The 26,526-nt window shown below is 39.9% G+C and overlaps 1 protein-coding gene across 3 annotated transcripts; it reads right to left on the bottom strand.

Annotated features, from left to right (window-relative positions):
- Positions 1 to 1,371: 1,371 nt before the first annotated feature.
- On the bottom strand, positions 1,372 to 26,526 carry coup-tf (transcription factor COUP1). 3 transcript variants are annotated; one of them, XM_078008974.2, is made up of 4 exons: positions 26,255 to 26,526; positions 7,229 to 7,778; positions 6,468 to 6,989; positions 1,372 to 2,918 (listed from the first exon to the last, which is right to left on the bottom strand). In XM_078008974.2, the coding sequence occupies exons 2-4, from the start codon at positions 7,746 to 7,748 to the stop codon at positions 2,644 to 2,646; spliced, it is 1,317 nt and encodes a 438-aa protein (XP_077865100.1). In that variant the 5' UTR covers positions 7,749 to 7,778; positions 26,255 to 26,526; the 3' UTR covers positions 1,372 to 2,643. The 3 variants fall into 3 exon arrangements, with proteins under 3 accessions (XP_077865100.1, XP_077865099.1, NP_001158369.1); XM_078008973.2 differs by lacking the exon at positions 26,255 to 26,526 and adding an exon at positions 7,960 to 8,113; NM_001164897.1 differs by lacking the exon at positions 26,255 to 26,526 and adding an exon at positions 7,960 to 8,046 and having other exon boundaries at positions 2,346 to 2,918; positions 7,238 to 7,778.

Below are 26,526 nucleotides of genomic sequence, written 5' to 3'. Positions count from 1 at the left end.
AAGAGGCAAATGACAAATGGCTAAACTCCGACAAAAGGCTGTCCCGCTCTATCGCCTAGGTGTAGACGAGAGGTGAAAGGTGGCCAGTCCCGCCATGCCGTCCACAAATAACTTAGGCGAGAAGGAAGCAACGACGGTGATTGAAAAGAATACACGGCCAAATGTAGCTACTTTTAAAAGGGTGAACTTCGTGAAGCAGGGTCGCGAGTGGGGTTAACGTTACATCGTAATGGGTTGAACATTGACACGACCCTTGCCAATAACAGAGCATACCCCGTCAGCCTGTGTGACTTGTTAGTTATATGTATATATATCCAATACGCTACTTTCCCAATAAAACGGAAACGTTCTGCTTTGGGCGAAAAAAACGAGTCAATTATAGAGTCCCCGCTGGTCTCAGTCGTCTCTCAAAGCTAGTTCTTCATTTCCCTGCCCTGAGAGGATTTCCACATTAGCATCTTGTCCCACCAAAAACGGACGTTTCATCACAGTGACAGAAGAGTGCTCGTAAACAAGCTTTGTCATTATGAGGTAAATTTGTTTATATATTCGAAAACAAGAGGGTCAGTCAGTGATTGGGGTTCAAATTAGTACTGGCTTAATATATATGCAATCTTTTAAGAGCATTCAGTTGGAGTGTGGGAATTTGCACGACTAAACAACACATGAACAATTGCGCAACTCTGCCAAACAAAAATAATGTATGCGGAGTCTAACAATGGAACTGCTACCGAGCTTAGCAAAATCGCCTGGGGCATCACCTGACCCTTCTGTCTAATCTGCATTTGGGTCGGACTCTCCATTGCGTGAATGCCTGTAACGCAGTGTCCGGGGTATTTGTTTTGGCCCTATATCAAACCAACACAGTGCTTTAGAGTGGAGTCTTTAAAGTCAAATGAAAGGGGAGCAATCCAACTTTTGTGAAGGATTGCTGCACCCCATCCATCTCAATTACCTTAGCCCAGGCCCGCAATAAAGTAAACGTGATCGAAATTAAAATCAGTCTCCCTCTCTTTCTCCCTCTCTCTTTCTCCCCTCTCTCCTTAGAAGCAAGATTTTCAAACCGCAATTTTAGTGTTCTACTGGATCCGGGTTATCATTTGAAAACAATCATGTTTTGATATGTCAAACAAGCGTCCAAAGCCGAACTAATCTCCGATCTTTGGTTGCATTGAAGCATTGGTGGGGGCTAAAAGGGTGATGACCCACATGGTTCCACAAATGACCTTGGAGGAAAGAAAAGGAGAACACTCGACCAAAGCAGACTGTTCTGAAAGAATCAAGACAATGGCGGAGATCAATAACTCTTGGAAGGTACTCTTAATTTTCAACAACGTAGGTACACTCGTGGAATAGCTAATTTCCAACATATTAATTTAAGCATATCTTTATTAAACGCTTTAACGATGCATACCCAAGCTACACGTGTTTTAAAGTAATGTCAGTATACATGGGGGAGGAGGATGCCTCTGTAATATTCCTTGACATCTAAAATACACATGATGGGGAGGGTGGTATAAAAAATAAATAATAATAATAATAAATAATTTAATAATTAACAAACAGCGACAACATCGAGTTTTAATTTTATACACATCTGTTTAATTGAGGCAAAAAGTGTGTCTTGGACACGGTAGCTAGGCATAGCTTTATGCAAATATAGTTATCAACGAATAGCATGAACACGCAAGTCTGAAATCAACATGTAGGACCCATATATGGGCAGTCACGCATCATGTGTCCAACACAATCGTAATCCATGGAAATATATGAACATAAATGGATTAATAATATTATTATCATTATTTTAATAATTTTTGATTTACTTTTTCTACTCTCTTAAACTGGCTCAAAGCCTCCGCGTCAACCACGGACATAGTGGTTGCTTGGTTCCTCCTCTCTTTTTTTTTTAGTTTTTGTTTACATTTTTTTGTTTATATGTCTTACTCGTTGTGATACGACAATGCATTGTGTAGTACATCTAAGAAATGTCATTATCAAAAAAAAAAAGGCTCGGAAATAAAGTGACGTTTTTTGTGTTGTTTCTCATGAATAAAACACACCGGTTTTGAACCTGGTATAAAAGACGAAAAGAACACCGAAATCACATTTCAACATTACCCTACAGCCACCTACATTCAAAAAACACTAAGAAATGCACTACCATAAACATGATACGTAATATCTCCGCTTTCGAAACAAACAGTGTTAAAAAAATCTGTGTTATTATCCAGGTGTATTTTGAAGAAGTCGGCATAAAATATTGTTTGCTTTATGTTTTGATTCTTCAATAGAAAAAATAATAGAACTTTCATTTTTTGTTTCTGCTCTGAGCATTTTTTTTCTTTTTTCAACATATAGAACGTTTTTTCTACATTGAACACAATGGTACACTAATAAAATTCGCCATTCCAGACTTTTTCAAGTCCAAAAATATAATAATAATAATAATTTTTCTTTCCTTTTTAAAAAAAAAGTGTCACATATGCTTCTTTACAAGTTACAAAAGAAAGCATACAAAACTAACTTCTCATGGTGTTTTAAAAGAAAGACTTGTTGTTACATTTGTTGTCATTTGTTGTATTCTCCTGCGTTCGGTAACAGGGTTGGTAATTGGAATTCGTTAAAAAGTTCTGTTCTTTCTCATTGGATTGCCATGTATGGCCAGTTGAAGGAACTACCAGACAGAAGCATGTCTCGAATCAGGGTTTCTATCGGTGTCTTACCTACCAAACGTACGAAGAATAGCTGTTCGATTACTTGCGAACTCACTGTACGCAGAGAAGGCAGACGGAGCAGTAATTTCCCGAAACGGTTTGGTTGGTTAGGATATTGACTCCGGACGTACTCTTCCAGGGCGCATTGGGACTTTTCCTGTAGATTCTCAATGTGGGCTGCGTCCGACAATCCGCAAGCATCTGTCAAATAAAAAAAGAAAGGAAAACTTAAAATGAGAATTACACTAGAGATGTGCGCGAAACCCGCATTTTATTTAATTGACACACACACACACACACACACACACACAGGAGTGCACACGGAAATACAGTTTGTGACTTCCAAACGCATACGCAATGCACTTTCGGAACTTGCACAACACAGTATAAAGACATACGCTACCTAATATGGGCACAGATGTACCGTAACCACCGCCACTTACACTCTAATGTGTATACCCTCGCTTTATCATGAAGAAGATGCATTTCTGCGGTTTTGAGATGGGATTGATTAACGGTGCCGTACTTCCCTTTTGCCCTAGAGAACATTACTTGCATTGTGAAATGAACGCGAAAGAACGAAAACCACGAAACTAAGCCTGTTATCATACAGACGGCTGAGTGCGCGCCGGGCTCAGCAATAAGCAGATGGCACAGGGAATGAATCATGACATTTCCCCCACAAATTGGGAAACGCCAGTGATAAAGAAGATCAACTTAGTGTGTGTGTACACCAAACGTTAAGAAATGGCAAAACAATACCGAAATTAAACGAGAACGTGTGGGGATAGGTTATTTGATGAATTTCGCTATTATTCATCACAAAACAAGATAATTGTAAAAAACAGGCGTAAACACAAATCAGGCCATGGTCAGTGTGGTACAAGTGTATATCCTGTATACATCAGGTGAAGTCTACGTTTGTTAGGGTATCAAATTTGTTTCCCGACGGTTGGTCGACGCTGATGAATGTCTTAAAAAAGTGATGGGGGCTGCACGATTCTTAGGAATGGGAACAAGGGGGACGCACGACGTGAGGGAATGCAAGGGCAGAGTATGGATGTCAGTCGATGCATACATACAAGGAGAAATGGCCAGTAAATCCTTGCCAACCCCCTCCCCCCCCCCTCCCCCGCCCCACTGACTGTTCGCTCTGTAGCGACAGACATGGTTAGTTTTCGGCAAATGATTGTGAAAACGATAACTCTGTGACTCTCGGAAAAAAGAAACTAATTAGATAAGAATCTCGGTTTAGCTGATATGTTCGATTCTACTATAATGACAGTGTCTGTTTATGAGATTAAACGCAGAAAAAAAGAGTTGTCCTACTAAGTCGAAAAAAAACACACACAATTTGAATACGGATTTTTATCGCCTGCATCCTGCTACAACAACAACTCGATATACACACCCTTCCCGAATACCAGGTGTTTTGCGGGCTGGGGAGTTATTATAGGTCTTTATAGTTTCGGTACTAGCAAAATACACTCACTGAACAAATATAGACGAGTCATATATTTCACTTTTTTCCACAACCAGCACAAAGTAATTCAGCAATTATATTTAAATAGCTTCCCTTGTTATCAATTAAACCCACAATACGGAGCAGGTTTAAAAATAAAACATCCGTCGGGTTCATCAAACATACCGTCTCTGCGCTGAGCATTTCTAACTCTACACTTCTATTTAGATATTAACATTTTTTTTTGAAAAGCGTTACTATTGTTCAGCGTGTTTCCCGTTGGCTGTAATTTGCTAATTTGACAACTTCTACACAAAAGAAATTCACAATAGCGCTGAAAATTGGAGGCAAAATATTAGCAACAACAAAACAATTGAGTATTTGCGGTGTGGTACAGGACTGCGTAAGTATGCAAGAACGCCCGGATCCCGTTTGAAACACTGATGGGTGTCGTCTGATGTCCAAATGCAAAAACACACTCCGATACTTTCCCGCTATGCTGGGTAAAATGGCGTCACAATAATATCACGGCGTAGGAACACGATCAAAAACCATAGAACCTTAGCTGCGAGTGAGTCGCGTGTTTCTCGTCAGATCTGAGCGTCTGCCCATGTTTTAGCATAATGATACCTAGTCAATTCTACCAAATTAACACACCTATCAGAGTCATTTAAATTGCGTTTTAAAAAAATGCTTCTCATGTTTGTGTGACTTTTTCCATTACATTTAGATAAAATAGACAAATTTTCTCGTGTGATCTCACATGCCCAAATCAGAACATGTGTCTGTCTACAATCTGTCAGTTTTATGTTACTCAAAACGAAGAACGCATTGATTAACGAAATCATGTAAAATTTAAGACCAAATAGAAAATTATAACGAATGGCTATGCATGGTTGGGCTCAGGTATATATTTTAATATGAAGTAAAAAAAAGAGCGGGAAAAGTTAACGAAGTGCTACAAACAAAAACTCATAGCCATATAACATTTAAGCGGCATAAAACAGATACCTAACGCTCACTAAAAAAAGTTAATGTGTTTAGGTGCCTTAATCTTTTATTTAAATGACACTGGAAAAATCAATAAAAAAATCAAAAAGTGCGTAAAAACAGGAAGTTGCAGTGAGTGAAAAAAAAATTGGGCTACAAAAGCGCGATTTAAGAAAAAAAACATCCAGCCGAATTCGACTATGCGTGGATATTCACAGCTTCTACTGGGCCTCAGCTGATGTGACAATAATATAAACTTCTTTATGGCGGAGCGGTCAAAAGAGTTTGGCATTAGGGCAAGTGATGACAGCCCTCGCCCCCGACTGAACAACACAGTGACCCCCTCAGTGACACGCTGACATACTGCTATTGTACGGCGATACGAGGTGGAAATTCCAACGCTTTCGAGTCGAAAATACAAATAAATAAATATCAAACGAAACAGCAGTTATGAGAGGGGTGTTCCAATATTGTTTACCAGACGAGCTTCCTAAATCGTGTTTACATTAACAAATGCACGATATTTAATAAGTCTATGGAATTGGTATACATAAGGGAAAACGCGGCGATACGCTAACACCGAAAACAAACGTTTTCTTGTTACCATCAGATTGCATCTGCAACCTCCCGCCTAACATGCTATACATGCGACAATTGCATTTGGAAAATAATAATTACAGTCCCTGTCCGACGAATTTGGTAACGACGAGCTGCACATGGCCCGTTAAAACAGCCATGCAGCAGAGATGAATCGCGTGACCCCCATCAATTCGTCGGTGTTACGGTGAAGGCAGGCCAAATACAAAGACGCCTGCAGGTTTGGGTTTTTTGACCATGTTTTGTGCATATTCTAGGGCATTTTTTGCCCGTTCTCTGGTAATCCCAACTTGTATTCGCGAGCGGTATTGTTTGACAACCATTGCCTTTTCACAGTACACTTTAATACAATACAAATAGCCTGGCCTATTGGAGTAACTCTTCAACCCAAACCGATCAATTAATACACGTTTTCAATCAATCGTCAAAAGCACCGATCTTCCCACAGAATCACACTATTTTAAAACTGCGTCATTCCGAAAATTCGTTTATCTTATTACGTTCGTGTATATGTCTAGGAAGAAAATGCTGGGTATCTGTCAACTGCTGTATAGCGTGTGTACACTGACTATACAGAGCGAGGCGCTGTAATGTACGGATCAGTGGAGGCCTATAGCGTACTAACATGCAAACTTGCCTATGTCGACTGTCTCGCTGTCAACTGCCCCGAACTTCGATCAATGAAAGTTGTTGAAACTCACCTGAAGTGAATAGTACTATGGCCTTCAGACAGCTGTACTCGGCGGAGTCGACATGTAGAGCCTTCAGTTTTTCCACTTGTTCTTGGAATATTCGGATGTGGTCCATGAACGCTACAACACGGTCGGCGGACATCGGACTGGTGTGCAGGCCGGAGGCGGCTAGCAAAGGAGCTACGTGTAATGGCATAGAGCATTGTGATGCATTCAGCACAAATAGCTCGCTCCAAACCATACGGAGCAGGGCGACTTGGTCGGTTACTTGTAGATCGGGAAAGAATGGAATGTTGCGAGCCCACTCTACAGCGCTGAATAAGAGACGGGCTGCCAGCTCGCATATGCCATCGATTCCCATCATGTTGGACTGCATGCACTGCGCTCCGTATCGCGACGTTGGGTATGGTTCTGCACGTAATAATAGCGATATAAATCCCGAAAGGTAGGAGTGCCCGTCAAACCGACCGTCAGTTAGGGCGTATTGGCCGGGTACTGGCTGAGTCGGGGGAATCCTGCCTCTCTGGACAGCTGCGAGAAAGGAAAGAAAAACAGAATTGTAGTTTTGGTCAGTAAAAACGAATTTACGCGCTCTTGACATGCCGCGCACTGTACAACATGCGTCCCAGCGAGCCTATCCCAGTAGTGATTGTGACCAATAACACTATAGGAACATGCGAATTACACACTCGCTTCAACAAAACGTTTACTGGCCTGTTCAAAACTAAAGTATATGCACTAAAATCGTAAAATGAACGAAACAAACTCACTTTGCTTACCTTCCCTGCGCATTCCCATCTTCAAACACTTCTTCAGCCGACAATATTGGCACTGATTACGATGGTGTTGGTCTATGGGGCAGTTGCGGTTCGCACGGCAAGTGTAGGTCAGATTACGCCGTACACTCCGTTTGAAGAAACTTTTACATCCTTCGCATGTGAACTGACCGTAGTGCTTACCACTGCTTTTATCTCCACAAACTACACATTCTATATGTTGCTGTTGACTTGCTGTTTGCTGGGGAGTTGTTGTCTGCTGTGGAGTCGCCGTCTGCTGTGGGGGTTGCTGGGGCGTTGAAGTTTGTTGTGGAGTGATGGTCTGGTGCGGTGCTGGTGGTGTCTGCTGCGGTGTGGTCGGGGTTTGTTGCGGAGGCTGTTGTTGGGGTTGGGGTTGGGTTGGCGGCGGCGGCTGCTGCTGTTGGTGTGGCGGCGGCGGCTGCTGTTGGTGCTGCTGTTTGTCGGCTGACAGGTCTTCATTAGGGTCCCTCCATGTACTAACTGCCATCGCCATATTTCGGCGGAGTACAATGTGTGCGACCGACTGTTCAGGCATAGAGCACGGGGGGAAAAACAAATAAAGAAAAGTTCGGGTTAAGGTTGAGATCTTTACATAGAGATCAAAACTTTAAAAGAAACATAATAGTACACGACTAACCTGAGCGGACAAAAGTGAGGGAAAAATAACCTAAGTCGGGCCATGACTAATATTGGAAAAAGCTCACCTTGTGAAGACTTGATTCAGCGACCTAGATATGCTGTCATGTAACTCTAGTACTGTGACAAAAAAGGCTGAAAAAACCGAAGGCGGCTTCAGCCCTAGTGCGGAGTAATTTTTTGAAGTGGGATGTGCGTGAATGTCTGTATATACTGAACTTTGACTCTTTTGTTGAAACTGTCGGGTTTCTATGACAATTATTGCCTTATATGGAAAGAAATGTCAGCTAGGTTCAAGGGGGTGATTGGAAGCTGATAATTAAAGGCGACTGCTTCTATCCTTGAGGGTAGTCAGGGCCTGTCATTCGGTGCAGCTAGCTCGTCGCTGATTGGCTGTCGCTGCCTCTACTTATGGGTGCCATATTGTCAATATATCCTTACGCTCGTTGTTTACTTAGGAAATCCACTTTATGGGGGTCATGTGGCTGGGACACCAATCAAAGCACCAAACACTGTTTATTGGTCGGGCATTACTGCATTGTTGAGGTGTGAAAAATGGGAGGATGATGACGATAAGTTATACATATGATAAATCATAGGACTGTATACAGAAAGCGAATGGAGGATCGCGACGGATCGAGACGAGTGTTTGATTTCGTCTTGTACTACGCAAGACGTACACAGTGTTATATACGGAACGACGGTTAGCGATAGAACCGACTCATCGTTCCACGCAACGTATGGTTCAGTGTTTAAATTTATTTTCAGTATATGTATATATATTTATATATTTGATAATTTTTCTTGTTGTTGACTTGGTTTTTTTTTAAGGTGGAACCTTTGTGATTACTCTCCAGCTGTCGTTGGTTGCGATATTCAATATTATTACAAGCCCGAACTCGGCAGGAAACATACTTGCATCCATGTCCCGTACGCGCAACTATGCCTGGCAATTAAAGTTCAAATCCGACTTAACGAGTACATAACACGTAAATAGCATTAATGATTATGTAACAGCGCACGTTTGGAGTTGACCTTAGACGACCTTCGGGTGGCAATAACTAAACAAAATTCGAAGACGTTGAGCTGCAGTCGATGTTTATATTGAGGCTGAGCATAACGGTAACCATTTTGAAGTAGTCCTGCCCTTTGCCACCGGGGAATTATAGACCTCGTAATGTGTATAGAAAAAGTGAGCGAATGGGGTACAAATGTCACTGTCATTACACAAATCAAGCCCACACTCGTTAAATCTGAGAACCGTGATCGCCGCAAAATTAACCATAACATGTTGTTGTGATTTTTTAAAAATAAAATACAGTGCAGGCGCGTGTGGTTGGCGAAACAGTTTTTTCCACTCCGTTCTCTGTTATGCGTCCTATTTTCCTATTTACTATGTTTCATACAATCGCGTTCTCGCTAGAGAAAAATGTAGCGCAAATGACGTGGTTAGAGGGCAGAGTCTGTGAACGCAGGGTGTCCATGATATGAGAGGTAGTAGGGCAACATGGGCCAAATGGCAGACGCCGAGAAGATAAATCGAACCAAGACACTGACAAACAAAGCCGTTCTAGCAATCATTGTACTGGGGGCGGGGACTGCCGACCCAAAGGTTTCGAACTACTTTACTCGTTCGCCCCATGTGCACTGATAAGGGCACTACAGCAAGCGTCGTCCCTCCCTCCGTGAAAAATATGCCTTTCTTCCAACAAAAAACAACTCGGGGAGATGGTTGCGTTTACAATCTCGGAGTTCGAATACTTATACTAATTTACCTAATGTATATTGCGGATATATTGTATGCATTTGAATACGCGAGAACGAATTATTCACTTTCAGTTCATAACCGGCAAAGATTCAAAACTTTACTGGCCATTACGAAATATACACATGCACATTCGTCAATCAGCGCTTGATGTGAGTTTTAAAGAGTTCTTTTTTTAAAATTGAACGGCGTTACAGCTAGCGTGCGAGGAGCACACTTAAAGACGGGAAAAAATCCCACTGTAAGCCGCCCGCTCTATTGTATTTTTCTTAAAGTTCTGCATAACCACACCAAGTCAAAACAAATGCCTGTCCACAAGGGTCTCTGCCTCTCTTAAGAATACCTGACAAAAGAGACCATTTTCAAAGGGCCAGACAGTATTGTTCGTTTATAATGTAAACATCGAGCACAATAAATCGGTGCTGCCCATAGGTACAAGCTATGCATACATATCGTCTGCCAGGGTTGTGAGGTGTTTGTGTTCTGACCCACAGTACAGCAAATCCATGACCCAGCCCGTTATTTTTCCCCGACCATTTTTTGTTAATATTATTATTTTTTTTAAAAATGTGCTTTTCGAGGTTTCCGTACAACAGCTATACCCACAAAGATATTAGCGAATCCAGACAAAATGATCAAGCGCGTGAAACAAGAGAGGTCGCCACCCCGTGTCAAATTGCCTCCAAACTAACACGGACAGGATTCGGTTTCAGGGTCTGAATTTCGGTCAGAGATAAAGACTTTTTTTTCTTTTCTGTGAGTACAAGTATATACAACACGAAACGGTTGAAAAGTCTTTACCCTTTGGCATAATAGATCAAGAACTACTAACGACCATTGACCTATTGCTTTAACCCAAACTGATTTCCTATACGATATCAAAGCCAAACCAATCACGGATATTGCCGTGTGTTTGGCGGAAATGCACTCCTCCTCCTCGTCATATCTCCTCAGGGCCACCGCACTGATGTATGTAGCAGTTGCCATCGAAATTACCATCCCCGGGTATTTTCCGAGCGACGCTGGAATAACACAATGCCGGGTGTTAATACGTAAGAAAAATGGATAATACTAGCAGTTTTCAATTACGACCAGCCCGCGGTAAAACACCACTGAACGAAATTACATGTAACACACCACCACCGCTATGCACCGCTGCTCGTTGTCGTCAAAATAGCGCCCTCTACAGGCACACCATTGTTCCTACAAACGGCACGCGAATCGGCTTTCAGGGGGGGACATAACACGACAAAGGTCAGGGTTAAAGTGGCAGACTACGTTACAAATACAAACACAACAACAAGTACAAGAGGACCTGCTGTGACCCGGAACGACCCCTGCTGTAATCGGTGTGAACACCGGACAATACCTGCTGAGTTGACGTGCCAATAAAAACTGTTAGCTTATAAAACAAAGTCGCTTAAAGTGCCCAAGTAAACAAGTTACGCAACCGGTCTTTGTTTTGAAGGAGTGGGCGTAGCTCCGTTCACAGCTAATAGTGTTAATGCCTTGTTTATTTTTGTTAGTAATTAAATAGATATCTTTATGTACAACCGCAAGTGACGGTGTAACACGCCGGTGAGCGCGGACCAGCGGTAAGCCATTGTATAGGAAAATGGTCGTTGTAATGTTTAACATATACGGGCGGGGGAGGGGCACTTGAATAAGAAAAAAATACAGCGTATGTTTTTATAGTCCCAGTACGCCACAGAAAGCCGGGATTTTGTAAGTCTGACTGCACGCAACAGATCATATATCATAATAAGAGCAACGGACTCGAAGTTTTAACATCTCTCTTAATATGTTAGTATTGACTAAACGCTTTTTTCACCTTTCAATTGCAATGTTCGACTATACTTCGAGAAACAGTGACAGGCAAAAGGAGACCCCTTCCAATTCACGACACATTTACAATATCATTGATATCTTTGCGTAATCCACATTAGCGTGAATGTCACGGCATTTCTCTTTTCTTCCCGATTTTTTCACTTTTTTCCAGGTCTTCATTTGGTAGCACACGTTCTATAAATAACACATTGCTATGTACTGAACGTACCAACGTTTAATTGTTCCGATGGGGCGATTTTCATTCCGGTTTTAGTGACGATCCAACCTCTTGTCCTCAGCTTAAGCAGCCTGACACGACAGTGTCGAAATTCGCCAGATATATCTAATCTATACCGGGGAATACGGTGTCTACTATTGTGATAGCACAATTGCTTAGTACGCAAATATGATCCATATCGGGATGACCATACATACCCCACCAATTAACACCAATACAGACCAGATGTGCCCCAGAGGGACAATTGTGTCTTAGCATGTGACTGCCCTTCTTAGATTGGAAAGGTCTGGCTGTGTGACTCTGGCATTGTGAAGGCTCAGTGGCTTCAGTAAAGAGCAAAAATACACGGCGAGAAGAAAATAAACAGTAATAGAATACTATGCGACATCAATTGCCCCAGGAGAAGCGACAGCCGATATTTCAGATTTTAGTGACAAATAAAAAGCAGACATCTTAAGAAAGGATCGCCTTTACATTGTTTAAATGTCAATCGGTTCTATTTCATTAAGAGCGAACGTTCGAGTTGCGTGATCTTTGGGGCAAATTAAGTTGAAAATTACATTATTTTATATATATATATATTTGTTATTATAACTTATTAATAAGGAGTTAAACAGATCACGAGGAGCGAAATCACGAACGGAATCCAGAGAACATGTTGTAACTCGCAAAAATAGAAAGTTGATTTTATGTGTATCATTAAGACAAATATAAATATAGAACCCATGATGAATGGTACCGAAACCTGACACATACACTGAATTGAGCAGCGTGTACGGAGATTTCTCGGCGGACAAATGCATGGAGGTGACGGAATGGTATTTTATTTGCCTAGAATATTCATATTAAAAATGTCTAAGGACAGAATGTACGACATCCATTATGAATACTGCGGCTACATATCCTTGTAAACGCCGACAGAAATCTCCACCTCAATGAAATCTTTGATAAGATCAGACTAACATGGTTGGTAATCCCACACAGAACTTCCATCATCTTTACACCTGTCCTAATCCCCCAATTCATTGAGGTGTTATTTTTCAAAAAAAAAATACTATGGCGAAGCTTTCTCCCAACAGAAGATGTGACCACTTTTTAACATCATTAATGGAACATGGTAGACGTTAATAAGAAGATCGGTTAGTAGAGTTTGCTGAATTAAAGATTAAACCGCTATCTCGCCTAGCTGTCGGCCACATTTAATAACTGAAAATCGAAAGTACTTAACGCCCTGTTTCATAAATTCAAATCGAAAATGCATGACTAAATCCCGATTTAGTGTTTTAAAATGTAAGATTTTTAGTGATTTGGGGGAAAAATCGCGGCCTGGGGACATCACGGGAAAGTGTGTTCGCGTCTAGAGAGCGCGAAGGCGGTTAAAAAGAAGCTTCGCCGTGATGAGTACATAGTACTGGCAAAGGTTTTATTATCTTGGGGTCCAACTTGTTATAGCGGGAGATTATTGGATGGGACATACAACACGTGGATGTGGCGACAAGCAAAGGTATACTTCTAAGTACTAGTACTGTATATTAATGACAAATATGGCAGGTAATCCGAGTTAGTGGAAAACTGTTAGTTTAACAGAGTTGAGAAAGTTATTAAATCTATTAGACTCGAAGTGTCGAGGTCAAAGGAGAAGAAAACAGCAACGCCTGTAACGACGGAGTAGCATTCATTGCCATAGAAACGAGCAATGTGTGCCGAACGTTGCGTGAACTAGGAAATTCCTGTACATTTTATTTTATTCCATAGTTCTGCCGCAACACAAACCAATATTGATCGTCAATCAATGCTATTCTAATTAGCATGTGATGTAACTTCAATAAAAATGTTTGACGGCAGGCTGATTTCATTCTGACACATAAATCTTACAGGACGGGGAAAAATTGAGTTATCGTGCCCCTCTCCCACACACACGAGTGACTCCACATTACACCCCAGTTTGTAGATTTGCTCAGTTACAATAGAAGAACAACACAGTGCACTGCGAAAGTCCTAGAAACTTAGCAAGAACGAGGAACACTGTATACAGCGGAGAACTCCACCAGTGAAGCTGTCAGAAATGTCAATATGACCCCCTCAAATCACTCGAGCTCCGAGATTTAAAACGCGAAGGTCGTTCATAACAATTATGAAGTTATATTTAAGTGTTACAACAATTTCATGTAAATTGAAGCCTGGAGCTATACGCTGGAAAAACAGCTCCGCCCTGACCCATGAAATTACACACGGTGGTATCACAAACTCAAAAAATGACAAGCCGAAATGCGAAAAATTGGCAACCACCATGCAGTCAGTGAAACGAGGATGGTTTTAGTAATGACTCACGCTCGCGACGAATAATTGGCCGAATACATTATTTATAATCATAAGTTTATGAAGTGTCTAACGCCTTTGACATTCACCAATTTCTGCCCAAATACGAATAAATTATTCATAACTGTTGCTGAAATTGTCGATTTATCCTAGTCGATTAACACGAAACGATGAGAACTTTGGACGTTTGGAGTGCCAATTACCAAATGGTGACAGTTTATCAAAGAGTGCATTATTTGGTTCATTTCAACAGAAGAGTGTATATTCCCAGAGCGTAAGTTACGGTCCCGCGACCTCGACTCCGTCGGCGACCAATTTCGATCATTGAAGTTCAAGTCTGTCCCGGAAAGTAGTCAGGAAAAGTTTCCAGTCACTTAAATTATACCGAAATCTCAGCCACAGTGCCACTAGGGATAATTTTTAAAAAAAACAGGAGAGTTTATCACGTGATCTAAGTTTGTGTCGTCAGATTTTGGCAGCGTGACTTTCGAAGTGCGAACACAGTACATGATGCGTGAAATCATCGGCAGCACCGCTTGCGTCATGACAACGGCTTTGATTTGGTGATAACTTAAGAAAATGAGCTCTTATTGTTAGTCATAAAAATGAAATGATTTGAGACAAAAATAAATAAAAACTCTGCCTCGATGAAAAAAAAGAGAGAACGAAGTTAATTTTGGGCTAAATTGTCCGACTTTTGGAATTAAGGATTCCATTTCCTGTAGTATCTAAATTAACAGTTAAACTAGCAATTTCGAATCCACGCAGGTGCTAATTTAAAGTATTGTAAAGGGAAGAAGACAATAATATAGTTGCGTCTACATTCTTTACTCAGTACTTTTCCGCTATCCTAATAATAATTCACCTATCAGCAGAACATCTATATGAAGCTCACTGGCATACTCACAAAAGGGTGCTTTCTACTATGTAGAAAGGCGTTTTTGTGCTTCCGCTGGTTGCCAGAACCTAGGAAACCAAATAGCCGAGCCAACCGGCAATACATGTATTGATGCACGAAATTATTACATAAAAATAAAAGCGTACGAAACTCGCTTATTCGTTTGCCAATAGCAACCGTCATGCAAATTGTTAACGGGGAAAATAGTATAAACAAAACATGCTCAGAGAAAGACGGGAAGAAATTGCACGACGGAGATCAAAAAGAACAGGTGAAGCCGTCAGTCTTGGCGGTTTCCCACTACGGTTAAAGCACTTCTCTATTAAAGTATAAAAATGCGTGGTAATAATCGCGCCACTTATTATTACTGAGCAGCTACAGCGGAAATTCGGCCCCAGATTGCACCTCTTATCCAAATGCTGTCTGAATGACGAAAAATAAATTATAGTAATAACGAGCAGACAATACGCCTGGGGAATAGTTCCTAAAAAAAATTGTTCAACAACATAGCAACGTCGAGCAGTCAGCGCGCGATAGCACCAGGTGTAATGAAATACCAAACGTACCCCACCCCGGTCACGTGATACAGGCCTATATGAGCGCCAGACTGGGCGGCCGGTGATTTTCCAGCTTGTGGATATATATATATATATATATATATATATATATATATATTTATTTATTTAAAAAAGAAAAACACACATACTATAGTGGTGAGACACTTACAATCATACTTTAGATAACCTGTTTCAATCAAGCCGATTGCCACTAAGAAGTCGTGCCAACCATCCTACTAAGCCAAGAAGTAGTCTTGATTGTTATGCTGTTATTACCTAAGAATTGCTTCTAGTACAATTTAAAAATAATTTTCTCCCCGAGAACTATTTTTCTTTCTCATAATTATCTACCGTAATTCACCCACAGAGACGAAATTCTCAACTCTTCGATTGCTTATGATAAGAACGGATTAAACGAAACCGCCAAAGTATTAGAATGTAGTCATATTTTTGTGATTTCTGTGTTCATGGTGTGGTGAGATGCAATCTGTCAACGTTGTAAATTCAATCACTGCCGCCCGAGGCAAACCGATGGTGAAACCACAAATTCACGTCAAGTCCAAATTAAATAACGAGAAAATCTAAATTGAGAAATTTGATAACTTCATTTCAATCGATGGTGGAATCGTTTTTATTTTTTTTAAACCGAATTTTTTTCTCGGGATAACTTTTCCGCGAACTGAGGGCTCGAGTCGAGTTGTTAAAACATGGTGGACAATTTGACCCACCTCCGACTCTCCTTTCGCCATGTTTTTTATGAGCAATTAGTCGTCTGGCTGTCTCCTCTCCGAGTTCCAATCCCGTTTTTTTTTATACCCGCAGGGCAAGCTGGTAGTCATTTCCAGTAAAGGCCTTTTTGCGTGATTTACGTATACTCACAAACAGAACAAAAGCGGAAGATGGCTTTTATATTTCATAATAATGGGGAGCTAGAAACGGTAACATGTAACAAGCCGAAATAGCCAACGGGAAATGAACACGGCTTGGTTAAGGTGACTTCTTAATGTCGGATTCACCTACTATCTATTCTTTCCATGTCAATTTCACTACTTATTATATTGATGTACCTTTTTTCATGGCGACATAACGAAGTAGTCATTTCATAAAATGAGGTTTCTAAACGTCGGCAACCTTTATTGCAACCTTTAGACGTTGCAATTACACATATAACTAGTGAAACATGACATCGCGTCGAAATTTCCTGACTTCGAATCTATAATGTAAGCAATTCACACGGGGGAAGGGGTTATAACCAGATAACAAAAGGTTATAATTAAGATTTAGATTTTAACCGTATTTTCACAATTTTGTGTAATCCTGCTCATCACAATTTTGAGCGTTGAAACGACTCATTGATGCCAGCATTTCTCAGAAATGGTACGAGGGGATAATGACCCAGGTGACAATAAACCTCAATGCATTGTACTATTAGTTATGTTTATTTATGGTTCCAAACACAAATCGCGCTGGTAACAAAACAACTGTTTCGCACTCTGTGAAAATTAAGGACTGGACTTCATTTTTTATTATGTACATTTTCCACAGAGCGCTGGGGCACGTGACAAGTGCCATTTACGCCATGTGGCTCGCATATCGTATGTCGGAACAAGTCAGGGGTGTGTCTAGGTATCGTTTAGGGTTCAGCGATAAATAAATATATAGATTTCACAACGGAATCAAGACAAACAAATAAAATAAAACTGTGATCACAAATAGTGTTTGCGTTACTTAGAACTATTTCATTGGGAACTGGTGCTCTCGGTTAAATGCCACGACTAATCAATATAATATTATGGTTTTCTCTTACATTTAAATGTTTAAAAATATTCGTCTGTATTCATTTCACGTATTTCAAGGAATGTTGAATTCAACAGGTGTCCATGGTAACAAGAAAAGCAAGATGTATAGAGAAAGTGCCCTTGTGTGGATAGCAGAAACGAACTGAAAAACATAATTTTGAAGGCAGAACTGGCAATGTTAGAGCGGTCGAAACAAACCAAATAAAAAAAACATCACAATATTAAATGTAGTACTAGTGGCTGAAACACATTTGAACTTGGTTGTTATTTTTAACCTTAGAAGATGTTCTAGGTTGTGTAAGATGGTATTTTAGTAACAAATATTTTTCACACAATGAAACACTTGTCAGATGTGCAATGGTCTAATATATAGCCAGCTGCGAGGAACACATATCTTATTGCCAGGAATGTGTTCAAGAAGAAGGGTGTATGTTCCATGTACGAGCTATATAGTTCAAGTGTTCAAGAAAATATCAGGTGGTATGATTATTATTGTATGGTCGTGGTTTGCTATCATTTTATAATAATGTCAATCTCATGTTGTCCTACCTCCCGAAAAAAACAAATTGGCTAATTGATACTCACGTATTTGTAACAGAGAATTTGATCGGTCTGTGGATGGAAAAAAGTTGCGAAACTATTCTTGAAATCTGACCTGTATTTCAAGAGATATCGGTGGAACAGTTACACACCACAAATGGCAATATTTGAAATCGGCTTGAAATCATTAACTATTGAAGGTAAGAGAACAGCAGGATGAACCCTCTAATACCGACTGGTGTAACATACATTACAAAGCAATACGTGTAAACGCTTAAAACGTACTACTTTTGTTCAAAATGCAATCCCTTCTACCACGCAAAATAGATCATTAAATAGCGTGCCCATATCAACGTAGATTGTAACGAGAAATAACACTCAACCGACCCTGTGTAATACACGGGGTCCGTATATAACATAGACCGGGTCGGTTGAACGTTATTTTTTGTTACAAGAGATTGTGGTCCATGTAGTAAATCTTTGATACCTAAAGTAGGCAGCCTGTACACCGAATGTCAGGATTCAATATGGCGATGTAGTAAATCAGCTACACGAATATTGTATTTCAATATTTTTTGTTAGCAATATCCGTGAGTTGTTGTGTGACAGAAACTTGCCGTGGGCACCAAGCACTGGGAGTAAACAGATGTTTCCAGAATGTTTGCATTTGATACGGAAACCATGCTTTTTTCAGAAACAAAACACCTTGTTTTTGTAACTACGAACTACTGTTCATTTGACGAAACAAAGAATTTGCGCATGTACTTTGAATTATTGGAGCGTACGGTCAATTCAACGTGCACGCGTTGGTTGTTGTTCCATGGATAGTTTTTTTACGTAATACACGCTAGCCAGTTTTACCCGTGCCGATACTCCACCAAGTGGCATACCAATATACGATTTAGAACAAAAATATCTCCCAAATAACTCGTAAATGTGCAATTCAACTTAATCATGACAAAAAGTCTCACGAAAGCGGCTAAGATCTTTTCCCAATCGCTGGTGAATTAGATGGCGATAAACTCACCTGGGAGAAATGATCGTGTCTTTCAGAAGTCAAGGATGCTGCTCAGACGATGACTCGGTGAGACGGAGACAGTCAGTACGACAATAGTAAAGACGAACTTACCCGGAGCAATTTATCAATGATAATGAGAAAAATCATTATAGAAATTGCTCACATTAAGGTGAGTTCTTGTTTGATATAAATACCGTCGGTAGAGATCACAGGTTATAGCAATCGTAAGTTTTAATTGGACCCCGGGACTAAGCACTCTTGGAAAATATTTGCTGCTCCAATACTCCCCGCCAAACAAACGACAAGAAACAAATTTGTGGCTGTGTTGCTCTCGTTAATACTGCCTAGCACTTGTAAAAGGGTAAAGCACCAATCGCAATGCCGCAGGACATGCCTAGCCTAAACCGATGGAGTTCTTCTCTCTCCATTCATCTCATCTTTATTAGCTTCACAACTTGAAACTTTCAGAAAGATTATTGATTACAAAAGCATAGAAAACGAAACTTGGATCGTATATGTTTAATATTTGATGAAAGTGCAGTTGCTTGTGAATTTGAAATACATTTTTAATAAGTAAATGGGTTCTGGCTTGAGGGAGGTAAAACAATATGCTCGCTCCCTATGAGAAACGAAGCCTGGTCGAGTTGATTTCACGATGATACATCCAAAGCCAACAATAGCAGTAGAGAGTAAGAAGTACTGAGATAATCACGAGAATACGTTATTTTTCCATTCTAAATTTCCATTATTGACTCAATACATATTTCTCGTACTTTCTGGGTTTTTGTTTTCCTGTCTGTAAAACGCTACACAAAGCAGACCACTAATATTCTCCAACCCAATCTTCTAATTATACTATTCCCCGGGGTGTACTCCGCTAAAAAAGCGACGCGTTTAAAATTGTATGCGGTCTACCAGGGTTACCGGTCCGCTATAGGGAGCTGTGGTTTGAGTCGCTCTATCTCATCGATGTTACAGCTTCACTTGATTTCAGACTCACTAATTGCTTTAACCATTCTCAACAATTTGAATCGAGCTAACCGCACACAACGCTGCTGGGCGAAATCGGTTGTGTTTACTGGTAACTGCCTAACACGGGCTTCTAAAAGGAGCATCGGGAAAGTAATGATCGGAAAAGTAGACACAAATTTGTGAAGGGTTTCTCAGAATGAACAGTGAACAATACTACAAAAATAGCTAACCCTCAAAACACGAATCATTATTATATATCTATTGCCTCAAATCATGGAACAAGATTATATTATATGTTCTCAAAACATGGATCAATATTATATTCTATTCCCCCGTGACATTATTCTATTCTATAAAACACAGACCATTATTCTATTCTATAAAACACAGACCATTACTCTATTCTAACAAAACACAGACCATTATTCTATTCTATAAAACGTTGAACATTATTAAAAATTATCAAACATAGACCCTTATTCTTTTTTCTCGAAACATAGCACATTATTTTACTCACTCGAAACATGGAACATGATTATAAACAATTCTCTCAAAACATGTACCATTAAACATTATCATATACTAACAACAAGAGCCATTATTTTATTGTCTTTAAACTTGCAACATTATTCTATTCTCTCAAAATATGTACTTTGATTCTATTCTATACATGGACCATTATTCTATTATTATATCAAAACATGGGACATTATTCAATAAAAAAAAAACATGGAACATTATATTATTATGTTAGCAATGCACATTACAATTAAAGAAGAGAAGATATCATTAGAAAATCTGAGAGAGGTCTACCTGAGGTACCTATATGTATAATATTAAAGCAATCGGATTTGCCGTTTTCAACAAGAATTCGAAAATATCACTTTTTACCAAAAATGACAAAAAATATTCATCAAAATTAGAGAAGTGAGGATATCATCACGAAATGAACAAGTCTGAGAGAGGTCTGCCCAAGGTACATATAAACCAAGTATCAAGGCAATAAGAAATGTGTTTTTTTTTCCGAAAAAGTCGAAAAAGTAAAACACTAGTATACCACTCTCGCAACACGTGGAACATTATTTTATTTAATTACTAGGAAATTTATTTTATTATTATAAATACATTGCATTTTATGAAGTGTTGTGTTGTTTTACATTAAAACAACAAAAATGTTGATTGACCCCAGATATACAGCTTAAATTGTTGAGTACCTTGATCATAATTGACCGAGGTACTCAAGTTACTTCTAAGCTTAATGAATGCGTATAGTATTCAAGGATGTACCTCGTTCGTTTCTGTGAAATGTGATTCATGTTATCACGTGACAAGTCATTATTCGAATTATTATATTTGTTGAATGAAATAACATTTCATAATGCATTTGCCTCTACCTGTATTCGATTTCTACACCACGTGACCAGCAACGTTTACCCGGTCATACGGTTTTGTTATGGCGTTTGTTTCAATAGATTTGCGCGTCTTCAGTGACACGCGTTTTTTTTAGTACGCCAGCAAATCCGCCATCTTGTTAATCGTCGTCGTTCATGTTGGTTTGTAGTTAATCGTATTACGACCACAAACATATTTTTCACATATTTTACCACACCACAACTTGGCGGATAAATATTTCGATTCGGAGCAACGCCAAATTTAACATGATGTTTAAGTAAATGGCCATTTGATGAACATTTGTGTTGACATATAGAGTTATCAAAATTCAGTCATTGCAAAAGTATATAATGCGAGCAGTATATTAGTTCGAATAAACCAGGAAAACAATCATCATCGAATAAAACACATTTCAGTACGATCGCTTATCGTAGACATCCGTAAACGTTAGGTCGGGGAAAAATCAGACGAAATTCCGACAACATTACATCACGTACGCGCATTGTGTCCGGGACACCTTGCTGGCACAAATTGCGGATCGTATCAGAGCCAGCTATTATAGATAGAGTTTCTAACGAAAACACAGCTAACCAAGTTTTAAATATAAAGCCTAAAAGCCATCGTCTGGTTACCTGAGCCGGCTGATGTCGTGATTCTTTAATTGGTCAAGCACTCGACCCCTACTTCAGGTACGATTTAATCATGCACGTACAATACACTGTGGCGGACGACCTCTGTAATCGGAGCCATACAAAGGAAACAATGTTAATGTCCGCGCAACAACAACCTAACGAGTCTGTCTGAAAAAAGAAAAGAAAAATGACATTTATCTATAAACAACGCAGCGAGTAAAGAAAGATCGGTCGTGATTTGATCCTTAAAGGCAGACACGTGTTTCATTGGTTCATACGCAATACAGCATCAGGAATCTGTGTACAGTCACCGGGACGACCAACATGGCTTTGAAAGTAGAAAGCTATTCGCAGTTCAGTTCGGTATTAGGCACTACGTGTACCAGTCCAGCGTTCATCAATCAACCAGTGCTGTGTGTATTGCATAAACGAAGACTCAAATCAAAGACAGAGAAGATACGACGTCATAAGGGCGAGACCGTTCGAGTGCCCCGGGTATAAATATACTACCAAAAGCTGGCAGTGGTGGTAGTATCGGAGGGCAGGAAACTGGCTGTCTGTGTTTATTTTGGAAAAACGGCCAAATATTATGAAAACAATATGTTATTTATAAGACAGCTTCCAAAGAACACAATCTTTTTAAACTAAAACCCCAAATAGCAACAAAATATTATGTCAGACACAATAGTAATTCAAGCTACGTCATCAATAATGAGCGACGTCAATGCGCATGTACTTCGGAATACTTGTACGAACTCTATTTATTTATTCATTATTTATAGAAATCTTTTCTTTGAATCGTACAAGTTTCCGAAGCTCTACTTTTTAATAGTACAATTAAACTGCAGCATTCTGCCTTCGCTTCTTTTTTTCTTCTCGTGGTTGACACGCAGTGCATTCTGGGATAAAATTGCCACGACCGACTAAGAGTACAATGTTCTCAATTTCCATAATCGAGTGTCAATCATCCGAGTTGTGAATGAACCGCGAGGTATTATGTTGGAGGCGCCTTAGGGGCGTTAAATGCGTCTTTTCCCGTCCACCAGGTGGATGTATCATGAATACAAAGATCAAGACACTGTAAAGTGGAGGTCGATGACGAAGTCAAATGACATCTGGTTATACGTTGCATAGGACGGAGAATTTCAATGTTTCCACCCAAACTGTCAATCATATGTTACACACATCAATGTTTTTTTATAAATAAACTTGTGTTGATTCACACACTACGCCCGGTTAATGCTCCATCTAATGGTCAATGGGGAACGTCAACTTGAGTGAGACATTAGTTTATTGTACTTTAATTTGTTTATTTTTTAAATAAATCGAGTTTCATTTTCTTGTCTCAGCGATCCCGAAGACGCGGCAATTTTCGCGCACACACACACACACACACACACACAAACATAGGCGCAGACAGAAAGTCAGATTTTTCTCGTCCTCGTTTTTACAATTGATTTCAAACCGGAATGTGCGTTTAATTTGAGCACTATTGGGAGCCCTACCTCATGACAATGCGATTAAGTCATCAGAAAACAAGCAAGACATTCTATGTTGAGATTGGTTCATGTCCCATGGTAACCTTTGTATAGGAGTGCATGCCTGGCGTATTGTGTCGTGATTTGTGGGGTCAGTCGATATATAGGGTGTCTGACTTTTTATTGGTGCGGTCCGTCCCGTGTCCTTGTAATTTTAAAGGAGTGCTATCCTGCGATCAGCGTATGAATTGTAATTCGAATTTACACCGTTGTACGTTTCACGCCAACGTAACTCTCTCTTATCCCAAATTAATTTAACACTGGCGTTGCCAGGGATACTTACGCTAAATTATATTTTCAGCCATGCAAAATGAAGAATTTTGTAATAGCCTAACGTAACTATGTACGTATTACCATAACTTTAATTCGCATTAAAGCTGCCATTCGGTGGTTCTCGCGTCTGCAAAGGCAAGTATTATTGAATATAGTCGGCGTGTTATACTATGCGGTGTTAAGTGGCATATAAAAGATATTGGTTACTCGGTAGCCTGCGTGTGGTTTATAAATATTAACTAATACTGTTATTCGCGTATACAAGCTACCTATCATTCACCATCTTTTCTATTGTTCGAATTCCATTGTGTTAGTATTTCACTACTACGTGCCTGGGTTACGTAAGTGAGCACCTGCAACGTTCAGAGCCTTTTAGTGTGCATGCATTTTTTTCCTGCGTTTCTGTGTAACAATTTCCCACTTGCATTTATACATTTACAACTAGTGGACATGGTTCCATTCGGCGACGGCGGCGACAGGAGAAAGCTCGCGTGGTAATGTAACCCAGATGCGGTTAGACGGTTGCCTAGGCGATTAGCTCCAGGTTGCCCGTTTATCAAAATGAATAAACATTTTTTTCAGCGTAAACATGAAACTTAATATATGTGGATTTATGAACAGTGTCATGTGATATGAAAAGATATGTGTGCAATGTGTCGTCTGCGCCTGCTTTCATAAATCGAATCTGCATTCATACAGCCTGTTTCAGGTCATAATTTCGACATGCACATGAGTTACTTTCGTAATCCAAAAAGGACGCATTGTTTTGTTTTGTTTTCGTTTACTACATCTACATATGTACAAATATGATCATTGTAACATTTCCGACGATTTGATACATTTCACAATTGTTCGGGCAATGCTGTGAAAAAAGAAAACGGTAACAAGTATGTGAAGCATTTTGGCGGGAAAATTATGGCGCGCTTTGATATGTAATTATCGTATGATAGAAAATTCCACACTAAATTGAAAGCAGTTTTTTTCTGGACACACGCTTAAATCGTATAAAATGAAGACAATTGATAAAACGATGAACTAAGAACACTGCATGGAAAATCAATTTGGATTTTATTTTCGCTCTCTTTTCTTTAGCAGACGGTAAAACATTTTGGGCTGGTTGTAAACTCCTCTGAGACTAATCTCAGTCGTGATCTTTATTTATAACCAAAGCCAGACATTCATTAACAACAACAGACATAACAATGGGTCGAAACCCCATTTGACCTTTTAATTAGAAATCATTAAGAAATTAACGGTATTAGGATCGTTATGACCGAGAATAACATAATTATTGACAGTTGTATGTTTTTTTTAGTTGTAATATTATCGTTTAAAATGTTTATCTATAATCGTCTACAGGGTGAATATGCGTGCATTAACATTTGTTTTAATGTGCGAACAAGTGTCTAATTTTACGGAAACATTCGATGTATATCTCCAACGAACGTAGGAGTTTTATTAACCGACTGTTAAAATAAAATACCATTTTATTATGTTAATCATTCGGCCATGTTTGCCCACGACCGTGACAACGAACGCGACTGGGCGGCCCCGCTTCGCGAAGAGCAATGTACTCGCGGTGGAATTTGCGAAATACACTGGCATCAAACGGGGTCAGAAAGAGCATTACACGAAATCTCTCGCAATAAATTGTGTCTGTATTTACACTGTCTTGTTTTGACACACTTTGGAAACATTTGCGAAGTATTTACAGCAACCGAAGTGGAACGATAAAAAATTTCCAATAAAACAAACTTATATGCGGCCGAGTCCACGTTGTCCCAATCAACGGTCGTTGTTTGTATAACGGTGTATTTACTATTTGAATGGCGTGGCCTTGTCGAGAATGTCTAAACATGAGCTGTCTGACGACCTACTTTCAAACTTGAACTTGGCGTTGTATAATCACTACGGATCAAACAGGACGACTTGAGGGCCATGTGGTATTTAAAACAATTCAACCGAAGAGGTAATGTAAAGCGAACGTGGTGGTTTGAAACCAGCCCGGGAATTTTCAGCGACCATGATGTTGGGTTTCCGCCATCGCGTCTGCTATATTATTATCGCGACTGTATTAAGAGGTGTCATTGTGATCATATATGTTACATTGATTGGGGTGGGGAGAAGGGGGCGAGCGATCGATATATTGACAGTAGGCGGCAGCGGCAGCGGCATGACTGAAAACTAACAGATCGCGACGTGTTAAATGGGTGCATGACCCTTCCACACTAACAATATGTTTTAAACCGCCCGTATACAAGTGACTACCAGTGCGTACCAACGCTACTCGTATAGTTTCAACACTTAACCTATCCTCGCACAAATGACTTCTCCGTTAAATATAGACTAACTACAGGTGCCGATCACCTATACTCAATAGACATTCATATCGGAGGCAAAGATCAACAATTTATTTCGAGGGTTGTGTCTCGACATTTGACCGTACCGTGCCCCAGACAACCATTGCCAAGCGCAGCCATTGTCACCGATCAACCCGCTTCTGAAAACCTAAGGTATTTTTGACGATCTATCGTAAAGTCCGTTGTTTTTTCTTTTCTTTTGGGGATACGCTGAAATTTAAACCTTTTCGCTTACCTCGTTGCGGATTGCGTCGATTCACTTCAAACTATACAGCGGTACTAATCGTATGATACCAGTCAAACCGTCCTTCAATCCAACCAGTGCTTGTGTGTATTGCATAAACGACGACCCAAATCAAAGACAGAGACGATACGATGTCATAAGGCCGAGACCCTTCGAGTGCCCCGGATATAAATGTCCTACCAAAAGCTGGTAGTGGTGGTAGTAGCGGAGGGCGGGAAACTGGCTGTATGTGTTTAGCTGCTTGCTATTAATGTACATAGCTG

This window comes from Saccoglossus kowalevskii, chromosome 13 (assembly GCF_978046115.1).
Source record: "Saccoglossus kowalevskii chromosome 13, keSacKowa6.1, whole genome shotgun sequence".
Lineage (NCBI taxonomy): Eukaryota > Metazoa > Hemichordata > Enteropneusta > Harrimaniidae > Saccoglossus > Saccoglossus kowalevskii.
This window is presented reverse-complemented; position numbering and strand designations above follow the sequence as displayed.

What these genes read in the sequence shown, in the direction of transcription:
- coup-tf (XM_078008974.2), bottom strand. Translation starts at nt 7,748, where the DNA reads ATGGCGATGGCAGTTAGTACATGGAGGGACCCTAATGAAGACCTGTCA. An exon ending in GCGCAGGGAAGGTAAGCAAA is followed by an intron (nt 6,990 to 7,228) that starts GTGAGTTTGTTT and finishes CCTTTCTCGCAG; the next exon opens with CTGTCCAGAGAGGCAGGATT. An exon ending in CATAGTACTATTCACTTCAG is followed by an intron (nt 2,919 to 6,467) that starts GTGAGTTTCAAC and finishes TTTATTTGACAG; the next exon opens with ATGCTTGCGGATTGTCGGAC.